The 19,326-nt window shown below is 38.6% G+C and overlaps 1 protein-coding gene across 19 annotated transcripts in view; it reads left to right on the top strand.

The window, feature by feature from the left end:
• Positions 1-19,326, top strand: part of LOC129421321 (nuclear factor 1 X-type) — a 196,177-nt gene that overhangs the window by 65,213 nt on the left and 111,638 nt on the right. For 17 of the 19 annotated variants that reach the window (XM_055176829.2, XM_055176823.2, XM_055176790.2 and 14 more), the window contains one exon: positions 3,294-3,825. In XM_055176829.2, coding sequence (XP_055032804.2) covers positions 3,294-3,825 — 532 coding nt within the window. The other 2 variants (XM_055176872.2, XM_055176841.2) reach the window with 2 other exon arrangements.

Here is a 19,326-nt window from a genome sequence, read left to right as displayed (position 1 = left end):
TATATGGAATAAGTGATTGTGTGTTTTAGGTTTTAAGGGGTGCACATGTTGATCATGTCCTCATTATCTCATACTCACACTGGTAGCACCAGAGGAAGCCATTAAGGCCTGTGTTTCAAACAGAGAGGGGATTGTTTGAAATAAAGGTGCTGCTTTTATTGAACAAATGCATTCATAAACAAATTCTGCTCTCCTCTGCTTGTGCGCTTCAATTAGCATCTTATTAGAGACCCCAAGCAGGTGCTGGGTTTGACACGTAGACTCCGCTTTAACAGAGCAAACTCTAATGAAGAGTTATGGAGTGATGGGAGAGCGTTATCACCATACACTCTCTTCTTCTGTCATTTAACACATATTTGCATACGTTTGCTAATCCAGCATTTCAAAGTAATTTCCTTTTTTCTTGTTTTCTGTGGGAAGGGAAGTCATTAAAGCGATCAATAGTTGTCTTGCTGTTATTGACAGTGTTTCTGTGTTTGTGCCGTGTGTTATAAGATGTTTGATTCAGATATCGTATTCTGCGTCCGAATGAAATCTGTGTCTTCAGCATCTTTTGAAAATGTTCGATGCTGAGTCAAGTAACCATAATAACTTTTGTGAAGTTTTCACAAATTAAAGGTAGTTTTGGGTAGTATCCACATTGCAATCTTTTTTCATGCATATTGATGGTCTGCTTTTTTTGAAGGCTGATGGGCATGCCCGTATCTAGTTAAACAAAAAAAGCACTCATTTTGCATAATATTTGTTCAACATTCTGATAAACAATTATTTATGGGCACGACTCACGTTTGTTGGTAGATTTCGATACTGGCACAATGTCTCAGTTGGATACTTTTACTCATTTTTTTCTCATTGTTACTGATATCTATCTACACAGATGAGAGTTGCATTTCACCTCACCAAGACTTTTCTATAATAGTTGAATGAGGCCGAAAGCCCAGAAACTCCACCTGACTGTTATGTGAAAAATGTTTTGCGTAACGTGCTGCAAATCTTTATTCTTATGCCATACCGGACAGCTTAGTATTAGATGCTATCTCCTTTCCTTTGGCCTGTTTGTTCATTTCCTCGTGTTTGGTGTAGTAATAGATGAGTGCAGCATATGTTTGTTTTAAATTAGAGATGCACACGGCGGCTTTCGGGGAGCGACGGGTTCGTGGTGCCCTCGCCTTTGTCTCGGGCGTTAAATCCACGAGCAGCTGCCGGCTGCAGGGTCTGCTGGGAGTTTTGGGGAGCTGCGTGCTTTCTCTCATCGCCCTGTGCCAAGGTGGCACCGCACAAGCCGGGAGAGGGGAGGGATCGGGTAGCCACGGCGATGGTGACCACGACTGTGACTTAAGAGGACGGTTGCCATGACGAGGCGGATGGGATGCTGAACTTTGCCTCGGTGGCAGATAGGAACTTGTCAAACGGGCAAATTGTGCACCGTCGGACTGGACGGCGTGCTCTCTCTCTTTCTCTCTCTGTCGTTCTCCCCCATCCCCCCTTTCCCCTCCCTTTCAGCTCTTCAAGCTAACGTATTGGCTGAGCTACAGGCATCTTGTTGCCAAATAGGTGGGCCCTACTCGCGTTGGCAAAGAATCAGGCAATAGTTAAGGAAGGAACGCGGAGAGGACGAGAGAGAGCGGGCGATCGAGGGAGAGAGAGAGAGAGTTGGAGAGAAAAGGAGTAAAAAAAGCAGACGCACTTGCGTTTGCCAGCGGTCCTGCGAGCTCGTCCAACATTGATTCGCTTCTCTTTTTTTCTATCCGTATTCTGTGCTTTGCATTAGCCAGCTCCCCCCGCTCCCCCACCCTTTTCGTCGCAGGAGTGTGTATGCATGTGTGCGTGGAGGCGCGTGTGCCTGCATGCGTTATGCGTGCGCCGCGTCTCTGAGTCTTCTACAGGACTCTGAGATCTGAGAAAACTCTCATTGCACTTTGCCAAGGATTTTTTCCGGCATTGTTTAGATTAATTTTTTTGTTTTTTTTTGGAACGTGCAAGTGTTTATTTTCAGCACAGGTTTTTATTCTCGTACTTTTTCACTTTTTTAATTAATATTTGTTTTTAGTTTCTTTTGCAATAATCACTTTGTCCTCTTATAATTTAGCAAAGCTAAAATATTTTGTAAGAAATCTGACGATCTTGAAATTCCCATCTTCCCGCCGGCAGTTGGAACTTCTCCAGCCTTCTTTCAATTTTACCCAACTTTTTGCCAATTCTCCGTCCGTGCCAAGCCAGCAGTTGTTGTTTCGGCGTGAGTGGCAAAGAACTGGTGCGGGTGGATTTTTTTCTATCCTGAACGGCGTGCCAAATTTATGATGAGAGTGCAAAATGGTAACTAGCAGCCTTTCTCTCTTTCTGCTCCTGTGTGTGGTTTGGTTTTCCTGGTGCTATCTTGCCTTCTCGATTGTTGAAATGTGAACATGCCTGGATTTCTGCTGCACGTCTGCAGCCCGCAGAGAGGATTTGATGGCAGGTCTTGAAGGAACGCAGTTTAACCGCGGTCTTGTTGTGGCGAGAGTTGGCGGAGAGGGTCTGGGGCACGGCGGCCCTGGCACGGGGGGACCGTGGCGCGGTTTAGGCTTTGTCACTGAACGTTGTGTGGTGAAGGTATTCTTGGATGGCTGAATGAGTCTTTGGTTGCTGTGGGGATCGCCAAGCTTTCCTTGGCCTGACTTGAGCTAAAGAATCTTCATTCTCTGAATGACAGACTTTGAGAATTCCTGTTCGCCGGATAAAAAAGTCCAAAAATGTTTGAACTGTTTTTAAAAAAATAGCCATCAGTCTAAGGATTTTTTGCATGTTTGTTTTTAAATGTCTTCTTTTGTGAAGAATATTTAAATGGACAAATTAATAACTGATGGCTAATTACATTTTTGTTTACAAATTTTAATTAGGCAACAATTAACTAAATTGGTATTTTTATATATTTTAAAAAAAGAATAATAATTTTCCAAATCAGTAGTTTTGTTTTTGGCAGTAAAAATATCTAAACATATACATTGATCTTGCTTTAAATGATAAGATTTTAAGACAAGGTTTTCAGATAATCTATCTCTGATTACATTTTTTTTACCCAATTTTTGTACAAAATTTGATAAGGTATATAAAAAAATCCAATTGAGATAATTAAAGTAATGTTTTAATTTATAATCTAAATATATATTATCTAAAAAAGAAGTCTTTATTTAAAAAAAAATACATTGTTTTAACTTATCAGGAAATCCTCATAATTAACATGTTTTTTATGGCAAAGTTCCCATAAATCCTAAAGTTTCCTGAAATGTCTCCTTTTTTTTCTTCCCCAACAGGATGAATTTCATCCCTTCATCGAGGCTTTGCTGCCACACGTCCGTGCGTTCTCCTACACCTGGTTCAACCTCCAGGCCCGCAAGCGCAAGTACTTCAAGAAGCACGAGAAACGCATGACGAAGGACGAGGAGCGCGCCGTCAAAGACGAGCTGCTGGGCGAGAAGCCCGAGATCAAGCAGAAGTGGGCGTCGCGTCTCCTCGCCAAACTCCGCAAAGACATCCGGCCGGAGTTCCGCGAGGACTTCGTGCTCACCATCACGGGGAAGAAGGCGCCGTGCTGCGTGCTCTCCAACCCCGACCAGAAGGGCAAGATCCGGCGGATCGACTGCCTGCGGCAGGCCGACAAGGTCTGGCGTCTGGACCTGGTGATGGTGATCCTGTTCAAGGGAAGCCCGCTAGAGAGCACAGACGGAGAACGCCTGGTGAAGTCCCCGCAGTGCTCCAACCACGGCCTGTGCGTCCAGCCGCACCACATCGGGGTGTCTGTCAAAGAGCTGGACCTGTACCTGGCCTACTTCGTACACTCGCCAGGTGAGTCAAACATACGCACTGGCACACACAATCTCGGGCCGGGTTTGGTTCCGGGCTGTGTTCCAAAAGTGTACATGAATGTACGCACATGCACTTTTTATAATGATGCTTTATTGTGTTTGTTTGTGTTGATGAGCTGGTGTGTATGATTGCATTTAAGCTTGTGTGTACAAAAACTGCAAACAAGTGTGTGTGTGTGTGTGTGTGTGTGTGTGTGTGTGTGTCTGCTGCAAGCTTTGGTTGTCACACCGGCTGGGAGAAGGCCAACTGTCCCTGCCATAACACACAATTTGACACACACACACACACACACACACACACACACACACACACACACACACACACACACACACACACACACACACACACACACACACACACGGTTCAGCTGCACTTTTACAGAAGCAGAGTATTCATATTTATTTTACTTTTATTTTTATTCATTACAATTTATGGTGTGCAATCAAAATAATTTTCTTCAATTTGATCATCTAACATTTTAAATACTGAACAAATAACATTAATAAAACTTAATAGTAAATAACATTGCGTTGAATGTCATTTTAAAATCCTGAGACCTGTATAAGGAATACACAAAATTAATAATGCAATATACGATAACATGTTTAATTATGCGATATGCACTACAATTTATAATTTGCTTTAAATCAAATTTTGAAAGTTTATAAATACATTTAATTTATAATATTTTTAAAAACTAAAATTAATTAATTTTACATTTCTGAAAAAAGAAAGCATCTCGTTCTCACCATATCATATCTGCATTAACCTAAAATTTGACTATACGTAATGCAATCATTAATTTATTGCATGCAATTGCAATATGCACATTTGCAATATTTCAATAATTTTAATATACCGTGCACCCCCAGTTAAATTTTAATAAATGTGTATGATAAATATTTCATGCATAATATTGTATAAGTAAGAAGGAGGATGCAAGATGTGGATGTTTAGTAATATCCCACTGGTTTGTTTACAATGTCATATTTATGTATTTCGTTTTTTACGGTTTGTTTTACTTGTCATTTATTAGATTGACTATGTCTGTGGCAGTTTCTGGGCAAACCACACATTGGCACTCAGAAATATCACAGTTTTAGATTTGTAACTGTTTAAAGGAGTCTCGGTTATGTAGTCTCAATGCATAACAAGACAACATTGGACTGTCTTGTTTTTGTTGTAACACCGAGCTATAATTCTGATAGTTGGCTCTGTGAGAGATTTTGTTGTCCATGTCGAGTCTTTCTCGCCCCGTGTGGATCCCAGCATTAGCCGATTCCTTCCTGTTTAACGGCTCGCCGGGTCTCCTGCCGAATATCCTGCCTTAATCCGGATACTAGTACCCGGCCTGATGGCTTATATATCGTCAGTTTATGACACATGTTACTAAAACATTTGTTTGTTTATTATACACACAGACAAACTGTACAAAGTTGTTCAGGTTTCGTAAAGATTATTTGCAAAATAATCTGCAATTTTAAACGGCTAGATGTAGTTCAGGAACGCCTGCCAAAAATCAGGCCTGGTTTTGATCATGTCATCTTTGAAAATCAGCGGTTCCAGCATTGGAACAACAAGGCATCCGGTGATATTTGCGCAAGGTGTCGATCATTGTGTTTGTGTAATCGGTTGCATTTAGCGTCTCGCTCCGCATTGACGGGATGCGTGTCGTATCGCCCCGTGGGTGCCGTTAATGACGTTAAACTGTAGCCGGCTGGAGCTCTGTACCTTCGAAACACGTGGATTAAATACCCCGGAGCGCGCTGCGTTAATTACACGCGTCTTCTCGCCGCACGCCGGCCACGTTAATGACGATGATTAATGAAACGTTGGAGTCTTCGAAAGAAAACGTCCCGCTCTGTGTTTGTCAAAATGATGAATGCTTTCTCCACAGTTAGTCATCTCTGGAGCTCATCTCATCATACGGCTTCCATTATCACATAGTCATGATAAAAACATGTGCTGCGTCGAACTCGCACGGCCGATTAAATGCCAAGTCCTGTAGTCAGACGGGCGGACGAGAAGAGCTATGAGAGACAGAGAGAGAGAGAGTCTGAAAGGCTGCCCGGGTTGAAAAGAGGAGCCACTAAGGGTGGCTTTTTTTCTTTCAAGAGGAAATAGATGTATATAGTTGAATGACAATAGACTCTTCAAGTCCAGTCAGGCGTTAAATCGCTTATTTCACAGCGATTCGTCTATTCAGAGTCGTCTCTTCGGCATTTCAGAGGTGTTAAAGATATCAGTGTTGCATTGAGTTTTAACATTGTGCGTTTCATTGTTAAATTTATCCCAGCGTTTTTTTTAACTGTTTTTTTTTTACAATGCGCAAGTTTGGCAGTATTTTACTGCACAATACCACATGGATTCTTGTCATGCCAAGAATCGACATTTTAGTCAAATATTTCACATAAATGCTGAGATAAAATTGTCTATGAAGATTGAAACTTGAAAAACTTTATTGTCTTTGTGCAAGCACATGTGTCAGCATCTATGGGTGCATTGTAAAATTAAAATTTCACACATATTTAGAGAAAAAATATGCAACAGTACTAAATAACAGTATAATATATAAACTGTATAACGTATGAGTACAAATAATGTATAAGATTGCAGGTCAGCTCGCAAACTCAACTTTGTGATGATCCAAACAGGAAAAAAGACTGCAATGTATTAATGTAACTAAAAAACAACAACACAACATTCTCATTTTGGGATTCAGATATTGATGTTATATGGTAGTGCATGACCGTCTGTCGTGACGAAATCCAGCCAGGAATGTGATAAGGTTGCTGGAAGCCATCGGGGTTTTGGGCAGCAAGAAAATACTTCCGTTCCTTTTTGGCTAGCAAACAAGGTGAAGCGTCGTGTTGCGGACCGCTAACAGAACCCTGCTGCTGAGGCTTCGGTTTGGGCCGTAACCAGACCGACAGATCAGACGCGAGACCTCTCTGACCACTGACACGACGCTTTGGTCACCTTCACGGTTTCTGCTCGACGGTTTGATTTGGACCTGGATTTAATTTTGACCTTCTTTTGAATCGTGAAGGATTTATTCTGGCAGAATAAGAGTGTTGGGAGTGACAGGCCAGATCACTAAATAGTGTAGTTTGGATGGGATTCAGAAGCTGGGTTTCTGTGTTTGTTGTGTATTGTAGGTTGTGTTTATGTGTGCGTGTGTTTGTGCAGAGTGCAGATGGAGAAGTAAATGATTGTAAATGTGGAAAAATAATGATTCATCTTGCTTCTATTTAGCTGTTTACACAAACATAAAATTAATTCATTTAAAATATATTTAAAATTATATATATATATATATATATATATATATATATATATATATATATATATATATATATATATATATATATATATATATATATATATATATATAAAATCAGATTTTGTTTCAAAATTATTTAGAAATGTAGAGAATGTGAATAATAAATCCAAAAATATAAAATACTTAATTTAAAAGATCTGCTAAAAATATTAAATAACTGTAAACTTAGATCTTTACTGTTTACGTTGATTTATTTATGTCATATATTAAACACTTAATATAATACATAACATATCATGATTTCACAACATAGATATATTTTGCTCACACTGTCATTTTGACATTTTTGTTTATTATTATTTATTCATACTTTCTGTTTTAAAACATTATGAATTTGTATTTATTGGCATTTCATTCATGGTTTTTATTTTAACAGCAAATATCTGATGCGGTATTTTGCTGTATAATTCTTATAAAATGTCATGATGTAAACATTGTTTTTTTTTTTTTATAATTTTATATATTTTTCAAAATTACTTTTATATTTTTTGCTTTAATGTGTGTAGGTAAGAAAGCATCTGGAAAAGCACACAGCACAAGAAAGTGTTAACAGAGATAACAAAGTTATGTGATGCACGGATTGCCGTGATTTTTTTACAGACAACTTTAACAAAACGTATACGAGTAAATGAAGCAGATTTAGCCTCTTTTACACCCTAAAAATGTGTAAATAATATTACTCTGGAAATTTAAATGTGTCAAGTTTCTATAAACAGGAACTAAACAAAAACATAATCCTGGTTAAGTATTAATAATAATAATTATTATTATAATTTGCATTGTTGCAATGTAAAAAAATATGCTGCAAGACGTTAAAACAACTTGGTTTTGCAAGTCATTTAAGTTTTGACTTATGATAAATTAATATAACTTATAATAACAAGTTAAAATTGTTTAACTCATTTTTTAATTAAATATATGTTGATTTGACAAAAATACTGTATTTTTTGCAGTGTGCATTTGTTAAAACAGAAAACACAGAACATTGGTCAGAGAATGAAAGCGGTGGTAAATGCCAAGATAAAAACAAAAGGCCGTCTGCGATGGGACTTCGACTGGTGTGTGTTTGGCAGAGCTACTCAGATCTCAGCTTTTCAAATCATGGCACACGCTTTGCCAACATCTCTCTCTCTTTCCCATCCTCTCCTTCCATTTAATTCGCTTTCCTGCCCCGTTCTCTGGTTACGTCGTTCTCTTTCTCTCATCTCGGCGTCAAAACCCCATCGCCATCTTAACGCCTCACGGCGTCGACAGAAAAACAAGCGACTACTTAAATAAAAATATCGATCTGCGAGACGCTGCGTTGTGATTCGTTGTATCCCCCCTATTTTTTGGAAGGTTTCTCTTGTAAATGATTCACGAATTGGCTACAGCAAATAATCCCGGTGCTATATGAAACAGCCATGTTCCAAAACAAAATGGAGAGTTTGGCAGACCTGATTTTGGCTGTCGGGCTTCTGCCTGCATACAGAGAGGGACGCATTAAAATGACGGTCCAATTGCTCATCCAGCTAATCGTGTTTTTTTCACACAAAATTACTCTTTTTTTACCAAGGCGAGCCCCACCTGCCCTTCATCCGAACCGTCGCCAATAGAATTACGGTTTTAAAATTATGCTTTCCGACTTGTCGAAAATGTCACTTCGAAAAGTTTTCACTGTCTCGAGGGAAAGCTTGCATTAGTGCACTTTCCAGGTTTTACCAGATGAGTTACAGAGGTTGACATAAGGCCGCACAGGATTGTATGTTTGTAAAGTATGTATATTTGTGGTGTGATGTCATTTATGTGTGTGTGCTGTGATATGAGTGATACACTGGACAGCCTAATAGCAGCAGTCAGACTCAACGAATAATGATTGGAAAATGAGGGCTATTATTGAAGTTGAGTAAACAGCACAGGACTCTGGTGAAAAGACCTCATTCACCACAGCGCTGGAGTACACCGCTTTCTTCTCTTCGGGGGTCCTTCTGCGGCCCTCGGAGCGAAAAAAAGAGAGAGAGCGAGAGACAGAAGAGAGTAAGAGAAAGAGACAGTTTGTCTTACAAAAGTTTACCATGGTACACTAACAATACTACATCTACATGTGGTACTATAACAACGCAGTAACTTACACTTGAAGAATTTGGTTCCAAAACGCAATAAATCCATTTTGACTAATTTGGGTAAAAACGTGTTTTCTATACCAAGGAAGTGACAAGATAAAAACCACTATTTTCTGTTACAAACTTTCACATAGCATCTTTATAAAAACATAAAAATTCAAATCCATAATTAGATTTTCAAAGATTTATTATAAAAACTGATATTTTTTTCCACAAAATGCAATAAATCCAAGACGGTTTTTTTTTTATGCTATAAATCTATTGAATCAATATATAAATGTGCATTCATCTTTACCATGTTATATTAATTTAGTTGACTAGTGGTATACACTGATTAAAAAAAAATGAACAATAATGGCATTAATAATCAAAACACTTACTTTGTCATATTATGAACACTGTCATTAGTCCCTTTCACACATACAGTCTTTACTGGTAATTTACTGGTAAATTGCCGTTAACATGTCATGTGTGAACAGAACCTTTCCGGTAAATCAGTGCTCCCAATTTACCAGTAAGACAGGTTGTAAGATTACCAGTAATTTACCGGTAAGCGCTATGTGTGAACAAAAATTATAGGATTACCGGCATTTAGAACGGACGACGTCAGACCGTGCTGACAGCTTCGGGCCAATCATAGCGCTTTACTACAGATGACGCGTTTACCCCCGCACTGTTTACGGACGTTTTCCACACACATAATGCTTGAAAGTTTACGTCCACATTTCTTCACAAAAGTTGTTTAAAACAGCTTACCGCCGAATTGCCGACTTCCTTAGCACGCCCTCTGTGAAGCCTGTTGTTAAAAACGCATTTTCGGTTTGACATCGTCTCATTCAATGTTGTTTGGTCATGAGCAACTTCGCGACTGTTTACCACAGACGTGAAAACAACAAAATACGGACCGTGGATATGAACGACGTGGATTGTTTACAAATACAACACTGAGCTCGCCGCGTGCTACAGGTACTTCCGCTTTCTCAACGAATTTACCGGTATTTTGATACTGATGTGTGAATGATGTCTTACTGGTAAAATAACGGAACGCCACTGCGTGTGTGAACAGCACATTTTTGTATTTACTGGTAAATTAATTCTGGTAAATTCATGGTAATTTACCAGAATTACTGTGTGAAAGAGGCTATTGCTGCGGTTATACTTGGGAGGTCGTCGCTGAACGTTTTTGACAGCAATCAGCTGTAAAATGTTTTGGTCCTGCTCAATTTTGGTTGGCTTTGCGTAAAATAATGGAAAGTTTTTCATAAGATCCTCTGGGGTCAATGTGTTAGCATGACAGAAGCTTGATGCTGTCTGGAAAACAAGCAACAGCCGACATTTTTCCGTCACCCGAGTGCCTCTCGCGTAAATTATTAGATGTTGATGGCTTACGTTTCTTTCCCATCACAGAAAACCACCACACGTTTATCAATGCCATCAAATTATTATTTTGTTTTTGTTTGTTTGTTGATCACAAAGTGCAGCCATTGTTGTTTTAAAATGCGTGGAATGGTGCGCTGTGATTGGTTGAGCGGATTTATTGCATTCTGCAGAGAAAAAGGAGTGGCTTTTATTGTGTTTTGGGGAAAAAGGGAGAAAACATGGCAAAATAACACGGTGGATATTGGATTTTGCATAAAATTAAGAATGTTCTTTTTAATACTGACCTGATTTTGGCGGTAACTCATTTTTTTAAATAACATTTATCGCGTTTTGAAATCAAACTCTTAACTTGTAACCTACTTTTGTCATTTATACAAAGGTACAACGTTTCATTTATGGTCAATCCAGAAAGCCTGTTTGATACACAGCGAACCTCATCAGCCGCAAATCTTCAATCTATGCTTAAGCAAGTTACTGAACCACATGTGTGTGTGTGTTGATAGTTTTGTCCTGAAAGTATAGCTATATATTAGACAAACTTTGAAGGTGAAATGATTCACAAGATTAATAATGTATTTAATGTAATTGCTAATTTTCTTGCAGGGTTCGGGTTATGAAATTAGAATAAACTGTTTATATTGTCTTTATTTAGCTAGGTAAAGAGTTTGCACATTTGTGTGGTGTGTGTGTGTGTGTGTGTGTGTGTGTGTGTGTGTGTGTGTGTGTGTTTATGAGAGGGAAAACACATCAGGGCAGCTCAGGGACGTGGAGTGTAAACTAGGTGCTAATGTTTCCTCTTGCCTGTTTTGTCAGTGCAAACGTTCTAATTAATGGGAATGGAATAAATAAATTAAGCTGTTATGTCTCTGCACAGCTGAGGAGAGAGAGAGAGAGAGAGAGAGAGAGAGAGAGAGAGAGAGAGCTGTGATTTTTCTCTTCTTCTTCCACTTATCATATTATGACCTATCAGCCCAGGCTTTGATTCAGAGGTTTAGTCAACACACACAAACAAAGCAGCTTTATTCTGTCGGCTTTATGAGGTATTCTTCTAACTAATAAAATCATTTTTCTTCATGTTCGAATTAATCGTGCATGTAATTAACTTTGTATAATGCATGTTCAAATACACACATGTATTTTATTCTCCCTTGTGCACAACACACAAAAGTGTGGGTAGGTCAGATACAAACCGGCTGTGTTCAGAATAATATACGTGACCACAAACCAGTTAAAAATAAATACGCTTTCCATTAATTTATGGTTTGTTAGGATATGACGATATTTGGCTGAGATGCAACTTTTGAAAATCTGGAATCTGGGGATGCAAAAAATTAAAATATTAAAGGAACAGTATGTAAGAAATGTATATCAATTAATCATAAAATGGCCCTGATATGTCACTAGACATTAAGAAATCATTTTCATTTCAAATACTTATATCACTCACAACAGTGGTATGGCCCGGATATTGTCATTTAAAAAGTGGAGTTGCAGCCCTCAACTGATGTTTATGTTGTCATTTTGTGTATTGGCCACCAGTTGCGTGATTGCAGTACCAGTTTTAGCCACAAGTTTTGTGATTGCAATACCAGTATTGGCCACAATCCTACATACTACTCCTTTAAGAAAATTAGCATTAAAGTTGTTCAAATTAAGTCCTTAGCCATGCATATTACTCATCATAATTACATTTTTTTTAAAATACATTTACGGGAGGAAATTTACAAAATGTTTTCATGGAACATGATCTTTACTTAATATCCTAATGATTTTTGTCATAAAAAAGCTTTTTTGTGCTACTCATGAATGGTTTTATGGTCCAGGGTCACATATTATAATTAGTGTTCGGGAAAGTTACTTTTAAAAGTAATGCATTACAATATTAAGTTACTCCCAGAAAAGTAACTTTGTAAATTGCATTACTTTGTTACTTTTCATGGAATGTAATGCTTAAGTTACTTTTTAGTTACTTTTGCGTTACTTTTTCTTGGCTGAGGCTTGATCTCTTTCAGGCCTTGCAGGTGTTTTTTATGACTGAAAAGTTCCGCATTCAGAAATTGCATATTTCATCACAAAAATGTCGAACTCTGGCCTGCCATCTCAGTTTCTGACTCAAACTGTTCCCACACAGGTGTGTATGCATAGAGTCCATAATGTGACTACGTTTAGTTACTTTTTTATCGAATTAATTAAACTGAAAAGTAACTTGCATTACTTTTTTGAAAAAGTAACTCAAATATTAATGTGTACATTTAAAAAGTACAAGCGTTACTTTACTCGTTACTTCAGAAAAGTAATAGTAATGTATTACGTATCAGTATTACGTAATGCATGTTACTTATAATGCGTTACACCCAATACTGATTATAATACTACTCTCTCTCTCTCTCTCTATATATATATATAAATCAGTTCCTTCAGAAAAACGTGATAATGCAATCGCATGATTCAATGCATAATCAGCCAAAGCCCGCATATTTATGCGGGGGGCACATTTTTTCAAATACATCGCACTTTCGCTGAATAAATTGCAGATTTCCACCCGCAAAATATGCGGGGCTTACATGATTTCATAATCGCCGAATTTATGCAGGGCTTGCATGACTTCATAATCCCCTCAATTTGATCCCCAGAAAGTTGAAAAAATTTTGCATTTACTTTACACAAGCGTAGCCATGTCCCTTGTTGCCATGGGAATGTTATGAAGTGACGTAACTACGTGACGTGAACATCATTGAAAAGCTGCAAGTTCTCGCAAGTTCTCGCAAGTTCTCGCAAGTTCTCGCAAGTTCTCGCAAGTTCCCGCAAGTTCTCGCAAGTTCCCACAAGTTCCCGCAATTTCATCGCATAAATTGCATAAATATCCCACATATTCCATCGCATTTTTTAAGAAAACGTACTGCAAGAGTAAAGATTTTTGCCTACAACAATCACAAAAAAATTCCCCATTTCTCTAGAAGGACTGATAAATGCTGCAGTACATAGTATAGGTACGATGCATACAGAAATGTGCATACACAACGTGCTACATGTGACGAAATCATGTGACAATGTACTGTAGCATGCTACTGTTAATGCATACCATACTTTTAATAGTAAGCAGTGAGATGAGCCCCTTATGTTTGAGATTTAATGCGCTTCTTGGTGCCATCCCACAATGCCTCGCAGCAACCTTTACAGACCAGTGATACACTTAATACGGTTTCAGTGCACACACGCATGCACGCACGCACACACGCACACAAACACACACACACACACACACACACACACACACACAGAGAGAGAGAGAGAGAGAGAGAGAGAGAGAGAGAGAGAGAGAGAGAGAGACACTCACAGGGCGGGCGAGTGCAGCTGCAGTGATTACAAGAGATTTATTGTGGTCTCATTCACTCATTTAGTTTAATTTTATAGAGTCGCTTTAATTACAGTGTTGCCCTGAACCTCTGAACCTTACAGTACCTGCTTCAATGATAATGCTCCATTGTCTCTCTCCGTCTTTTGCTCGCCCTCGCCCTTTTGCTCTCTTGATAGATGAAATTTTAGTTACATTTTAAGATGCATTTAAAATCATAATGAAACAGTCAAAAGGTGTTTTCTTCTGTATTGTGACGTATATCCGAGTGCAACAGCTTCTGGAATGTAGGGCAGGACTTGATTTTGTCCTTTGGGAATTGTTTGGATCGTCGGAATTCTGGCCATTGATCATGTCAATATAGCCCCGCCCTCAGGCCAAGACATATGAGAGATACATCCTCCATGGGAAGATATTGTTTTTGATAAACTCAGCGAATATTGTACTTGAAGGTCTCGTGTGCGCCTACAGGAGAATGTAATATACACGTACACGTATGAGTCAAATTAATTATGCTTTTCAAGGCTGTGTGTTCGTATGTGCACGTACGTTCGCCTACACGTAAAAAAACAGACTGTACTCCGTGCTTCAGACTTCTAAAATGTTAAAGCCTGTTGAAATGTAGTATTTCAGTTGTACCAGAGGGGCTTAAAATCTCATTGGCCTCCCACCATGTTGATGTTTTTCATTTCTCCAGAAACATGTTTCATGTTTTTTTTTATTCTCTCTTTCTCCTCTTCTGCTTTTCTCTTTAATCATCCCCAGTGACTCCTTTAACCAGATATACAAGGCACCGTGTTGGTGCCTCTGTGTGTGTCTATATGTACTGTACAGTACGTTCACATGTGCATGAAAGGGTGAGATCAGTCTACAACAAACGGCATCTGCAAATATCACATATGGGCAAAACCATCACGGAGCCCCCCGTACACACGGTCCAGAGCAGCTGAACCCCACCTCACACCTGATGCTGGGGGACTTTGTGTTCCCCAATCTATTCCACAAACACAGATGGGACCTTTAAGTCTCAGGATGGGCCTCAGACCTGGGACTTTCCTAGCTGCTGGTCCAGGCCAGCTTGCTCTGACTGTGTGTATATGCAAGTCGCTGGTTTTGAAGCTAGATCTGTACACATGTCTGTCGGAGGTTTATTATACAAGACATTCTATGCAGGGTTAATTTTTGATTTTCAAAAATTTATGCACTTGTATAATTATAATAATTTTTATAATGCAAAGTACTCAACTAATTGTGGTAATGCATAGCCTTAAGTGCGTTAATGGTCAGATTTACTAAGAGCTTGCGCTGTTGCAAACGTCTATTTTGCCGTTAAAAAACTACTGTCAGTAAAAATTTATGGAACAAGAGTATTTAAATAAATCAAACAACGCAATTTACTAAGATTTGTGATTGTCAATTTACTGCTATTTGCGCCCCTAAAAAAGCATGGCTTATGCTGCATACACACCAAACGTGAACCATTGCATTCCTTGCTCTAGATCAGTGGTTCTCAAACTGGGGGCCGGGGCCCCCAGGGGGGCCGCGAGATGGTGCCAGGGGGGCCCCAGTTTTATGACATTTTATAAAATAAATTAATTTATCATGAAATCTGTGCAATTAAACCTAAAAAAATAAGACTACTAATCAACAGCACTACTTTGTATCATTTAGTATGTTTTGTGTAATTAAAAGTTGAGTTTTAAAACAGTTTCTTGTCATAAATTTTCTTTGGGGGGGCCGCGAAGGAATGCGCCGTACACAAGGGGGGCCGCATGCTGAAAAAGTTTGAGAACCACTGCTCTAGATTACTCGTAGGATTTAACTTTGTGTCATGCTAATTTTTCGTTTCTAATGCGTATCTAAATCTTGTTTTCCTTGTAAAACTTATAAACGAATGAGTAACCGTCCACTGCTGTAACAGATGAAAGATGGATTATGTGAACTCCATGCGCTTCACTCCCATTGGTAGTTGCTCCAGAAAGTCGCTTAGCATTTGCAATAAAATTTAAGTTTTTTCAACTTTGTCTTATGCCAATGGTCACTAGCTAGGTTTCCATCGCGCTGATTTTATGCGCATTTTGAAGTATGACATAAGAAACGAGTGATGGAAATTTGAATAAAAATCCATTAACACGCAAAAAAGTTTTTACGCTCGCATGAGTTGGTTTTTGACTTAACGCATTTGCCGGATAAATTTGGATGTAGCGAACATTAAAACTAACTGGATTTTCATCTAGCTGTATCAGCTGATGTTGACTTTTCCATACAGTATATGGGGCTTGCAGAGGTGGAAAGTAACGAATTACATTTACTCACGTTACTGTAAGTGAGTAGTTTTTTGTGTATTTTTACTTTTTTGAGTAGTTTTTAAAATCTGTACTTTTACTTTTACTTAAGTATGTTTTATTTAAAGTATTGTACTTCGCTACATTTTAAATCATATCCGTTACTGAGTAAAAAAAAATTTAAAAAGCAAGGTGATAAAGACGCGCAACGGATGTAAATGGGCGGGGCCCGGGGGAACGCGCAAAAAGAACCATGGAGACGGACGAGACAGGCGCGCGCTAATGCAGACCCGCCTCAGTTCAAATGTTATGAAAGAAACCGCTGGTCGTATTTAAGCGACCACTTTCCACTGACGCGAAGCGAGTGTTTCATTTCTATTAAAGGTAGGATTAATGCTCTTAAGTACGAAATTAGAGAGAGAGAGAGAGAGAAGAATAAAGGTCATCAGGTACCCAGGTCAGGGAAGTAAGAAGATAATAAACGTGTCAAATGTATATAGACATGGCACTCATCTCATTATATGCTCATTTAAACTATATATAGTTTAATAAAATAATGTATGTTACCAGCAATCCATCAATTACAACCTTACTATAGTGATTGTATTTACAAGCTGCTGACCACCTTCAAAAGTGCATAACTCACATGTAAAAATCATTAAACAATTCCATAAATGTTTCTTACTTTAAAAAAGCTTTTTATTTTATTAACTTTTTGTTATTGCACTTTAATTGTAAAGATGTTCCTACAATTAAAAACAACTAGTTTGAGATTTATATTCCCTTGTCGTTTTTGAACTATACTAGAATCCTCCACCTCTTCCCGCTGTAAAAAAAAGTAACTTTTACTCTGAGTAAAGTTAAAATGATTTACTTTTTACTTTTACTTGAGTAGATTTTTAGACAAGTAACTTTACTTTAACTTAAGTAAAATATTATTAAAGTAACTTTACTTTTACTTGAGTACAAAATTTTAGTACTTTTTCCACCTCTGGGGGCTTGACGCTATTGTAATGCGCTTGCTGCTAGTGCCTGCAACAAAAATTCTGCTTTCTTCAGTTTGCAATTAAAAGCTGCACTGCTAGTACATTTATAACTTGCCCAATCGTAACTCAATGCAGTCTTGTTTCTATTTTCTAAGTGTGCCTTGTTTTATTTACTGTTAGTTATCAACAGGGTGCGATTTGCCGGGGGGGATGCGTGGGATTTCCCCCTTTCTGGTCAATGTATCCCTGCCTCTGCTTAATTATTTTTATCCCCGGTGGGGATAAATTTATCCCCCCCTCAAAGTGATCAGTGCTACTACACTAGTGGCGAGACGGATCACAAAACTTATCACGGATCGTTTGATTAAAGTCAATTTTGTTTTAAAATGCACTACTTTGGCTGGCTCTGATACAGCTGCCGCGCAGCCTCTCTGTATTCACTACTCTGCAGACTTGCTCAATGTCCCGCCCGCGGCGCTATCTGATTGGTTACAGACCCGGTTACACCTCACGAGTAATAGCCTATCAACACTTGCGAGATGGTTATGGCGCTGTGTGTCGAAACGATGAAATGCAGCATATTCAGCCGCATATTAATAAAGCGGGAATAAACATAACAATCTGATTATCTGTTTATGATGACAAGCGGAGTTAGTGTCCCAGTCACACCACTGAGAATGGCTGAAGTTACACATGATAAATCCGATGAGGCGTTTAGCGAGGCGCGGGCGCGTCCAGTTTGCGCAAATGAGGCTAAGTTAATGACTAACACATAATGCATCTGACTTTTCTATCATTTCACTGTAGCTCAGCATCGCGGTGTAAAGTTAATGTTATTACTTTAAAAGCAGCATTAAAACAGTTTCTACTGTAATGGTTTAACTTTGCAATCAATACATTGTTCATATTTATGTTTAAGTTGACACTACGTTGTGCCATATAGTTTTGCCATTCAAGATTTAATTCTTGCGTGTTTTTTCGTTGTGCATGATCACAGTTCATATGTGTGGGGAAATATAAGCTATTAGAGTAAAAATATTGCGTTAGGCTGCTTCATGAGTTAATAAGAAAAAAGATTTTACAATTCCTGCAAATGCAGGACTGAGTTCATGTTCTCATGATTTATTTTTATGACTTAAAATGTTTTGAAATGTGTTGTGGACAGAGACGCATTATGTCAAGAATTATAAAAAATCTTCAATAAGCTCATAATTTGTGCTAAAATAGTATAAATGTTTAGTTTTAAAACCATTTTGAAAAGCTGGTTATATTTTTATGTTTCTGCACAAGTTCAGCAGACAGTGAGGTTCGGGTTTGTTCCGATCAGAGCTCGTGAGCGGAGGGCGCATTTCTGAATATTAGAAATATTGTAATTAGAAATATATATTAAAAATAATAATATTATAATGGAATTTTGTTAGGTCGGCCAATGATTACCAAATTTCTCATATTGCTCTTCATAACCACTGAAAACAGTCAAAAAAGTTAAAACTAGTGGTGGGTACAAAATGACTCATGACGAAATATGGTGGGTACCCACCGTCGCCGAAATCGACGCCTATGAAAACATCCCCCCCTCTGTTTTTTTCACAAATCGCACCCTGGTTATCAATACCACCGTCATTAGCTTGAACACCTCGATGGAAACGCACCTAAATCACATTTGTTTGTTTTTATCTTTTTGCGAATTTTGAAAAGATTTACTTCACGTTTGGATGGAAACCCAGGTACTGTTGCTCGTGTCGCCCGAAATCGCCCGCTCTCTATTAAAAAAAATGAATGGGATCGGGTGGCTGCTTGTCGCTGCTTGTCGCTTGTAATATGAACAGGGAATTACACCCTATGCTAAATTGTCCTGACCTTGGTAAATTGTGTTGACCATTATGAAAATTAGCAGCCTGGGTGCCAGCTAAACTTAGCCCCGCCCACAACATTTCAGGTGTGCATTTCCCGAACAACAACGTAACTCGCTGCTGAACCAACATAGTACGATGCAAAGTTGGACAAACTAACTACTTTGTCACGACTG

This window comes from Misgurnus anguillicaudatus, unplaced genomic scaffold, assembly GCF_027580225.2.
Source record: "Misgurnus anguillicaudatus unplaced genomic scaffold, ASM2758022v2 HiC_scaffold_29, whole genome shotgun sequence".
Taxonomy (NCBI): Eukaryota; Metazoa; Chordata; class Actinopteri; order Cypriniformes; family Cobitidae; genus Misgurnus; species Misgurnus anguillicaudatus.
This window is presented reverse-complemented; position numbering and strand designations above follow the sequence as displayed.